Source organism: Nematocida parisii (genome assembly GCF_000250985.1).
Source record: "Nematocida parisii ERTm1 unplaced genomic scaffold supercont1.30, whole genome shotgun sequence".
Classification (NCBI taxonomy): domain Eukaryota; kingdom Fungi; phylum Microsporidia; genus Nematocida; species Nematocida parisii.
In genome coordinates this window covers 1-1,118 of record NW_013524675.1, presented here as the reverse complement: position 1 = coordinate 1,118, position 1,118 = coordinate 1, and the positions used below count along the sequence as shown (strand labels likewise).

The window sequence follows — 1,118 nt, the reverse complement described above, 5'->3', positions numbered from 1 at the left end:
GCACAGTGCAGTCAGTTATAAAAATAAAAATAAGGCTTGGACAAAATATACGAAAAAAACAGCCACGTCTTCAAATATTCTCTGTTGCCAATAAACATATTGTTAAAAAAGCAGGCCTAATTAAAGACCTCAAATTGCTAAGAAAAAACACTATTATATATGTCAAAAAAGAAGAGAAAGTTGCTTTACAGCTGATGAATGGAAATGAAAAGATTAAAGAACTTAAAGTTGTTTAAGCATTCATACTAAACAGTGGTTTATGTGCATAGCTAGAAGCTCCTAATAACCCGAATTTCTTAAACACACCACAGATAATGTAGTTGTTGTACAGAGTCTCCTACTGAAATAAAAGAAGCAGCCCAGAATTACTTAAATACTTCTGTATCATTAGGCAACCCCTCGGTGTATAAGATATTCCGAGATATTCCATACTCCAAATATATCCTATTAATTTTTGAAAATAGTGCTATCCATTATATACAATTTAAAACCACCACAGAGCAAATGATCTATGGTTTTTGCAAAGAAAAATAAAAAAGCACAGATAAATATCCCTTATAAAGAATTACTTGGTTTAAATTATGCATGGAGTAAAAATCTGGCTATGATATATCCGTTTTTATTCTCATTCGTTTCTTTTTTTCTTTATATTCAGTTTTTTAAACTCAAACTCCAACTTTGTTTTTGTTTCTTGAATAATAGAAGAGTCTTCTGTTGGCGTTTCCTTCAACTGCAATGCCTCTTCTAAGGGTTTCTTAGCACTATCTATATCTAATTCTTTATATTTTGTGTAGTAGACACTCTCACTGCTTATTTTCTCTAATGCATTCTTAGACCTTTCTTTAAGCACTGTTTTAATTTCTTTGCTTTCTAATAACTGCTTTAATGCAGTGCTTCCGTTTTTCAGCCTCTCATCTTGTTCAAGTCTTCTTCCTATTCTGTTTAATATTGTGCTGTCCATAAAAGCCCCTTAGCCAAACGCGTATATTCTTTATACGGGGCAGAGTGTTTAAACTCTTATTATTGTGACAGCCACAAGAATACACACTACGTATATGGAACACTCTTTATTTACTATAATCTAGGTCTAAATGGCCTATACTATTTATAAATATATC

The 1,118-nt window shown here is 31.8% G+C and overlaps 2 protein-coding genes across 2 annotated transcripts; one reads left to right on the top strand and one right to left on the bottom strand.

The window, feature by feature from the left end:
- On the top strand, nucleotides 1-556 carry NEPG_02654 (uncharacterized protein; the record flags this gene model as incomplete). Its single annotated transcript, XM_013205027.1, has 1 exon — nucleotides 1-556. A coding segment is annotated over one exon (236 nt), but the record flags the coding sequence as incomplete, so codon positions are not given.
- A 50-nt stretch (nucleotides 557-606) lies between these two features.
- Nucleotides 607-961, bottom strand: NEPG_02653 (uncharacterized protein; the record flags this gene model as incomplete). Its single annotated transcript, XM_013205026.1, has 1 exon — nucleotides 607-961. One exon carries the CDS (start codon nucleotides 959-961, stop codon nucleotides 626-628), a length of 336 nt encoding a protein of 111 aa, XP_013060480.1. The 3' UTR covers nucleotides 607-625.
- Between the last annotated feature and the right edge of the window lie 157 nt (nucleotides 962-1,118).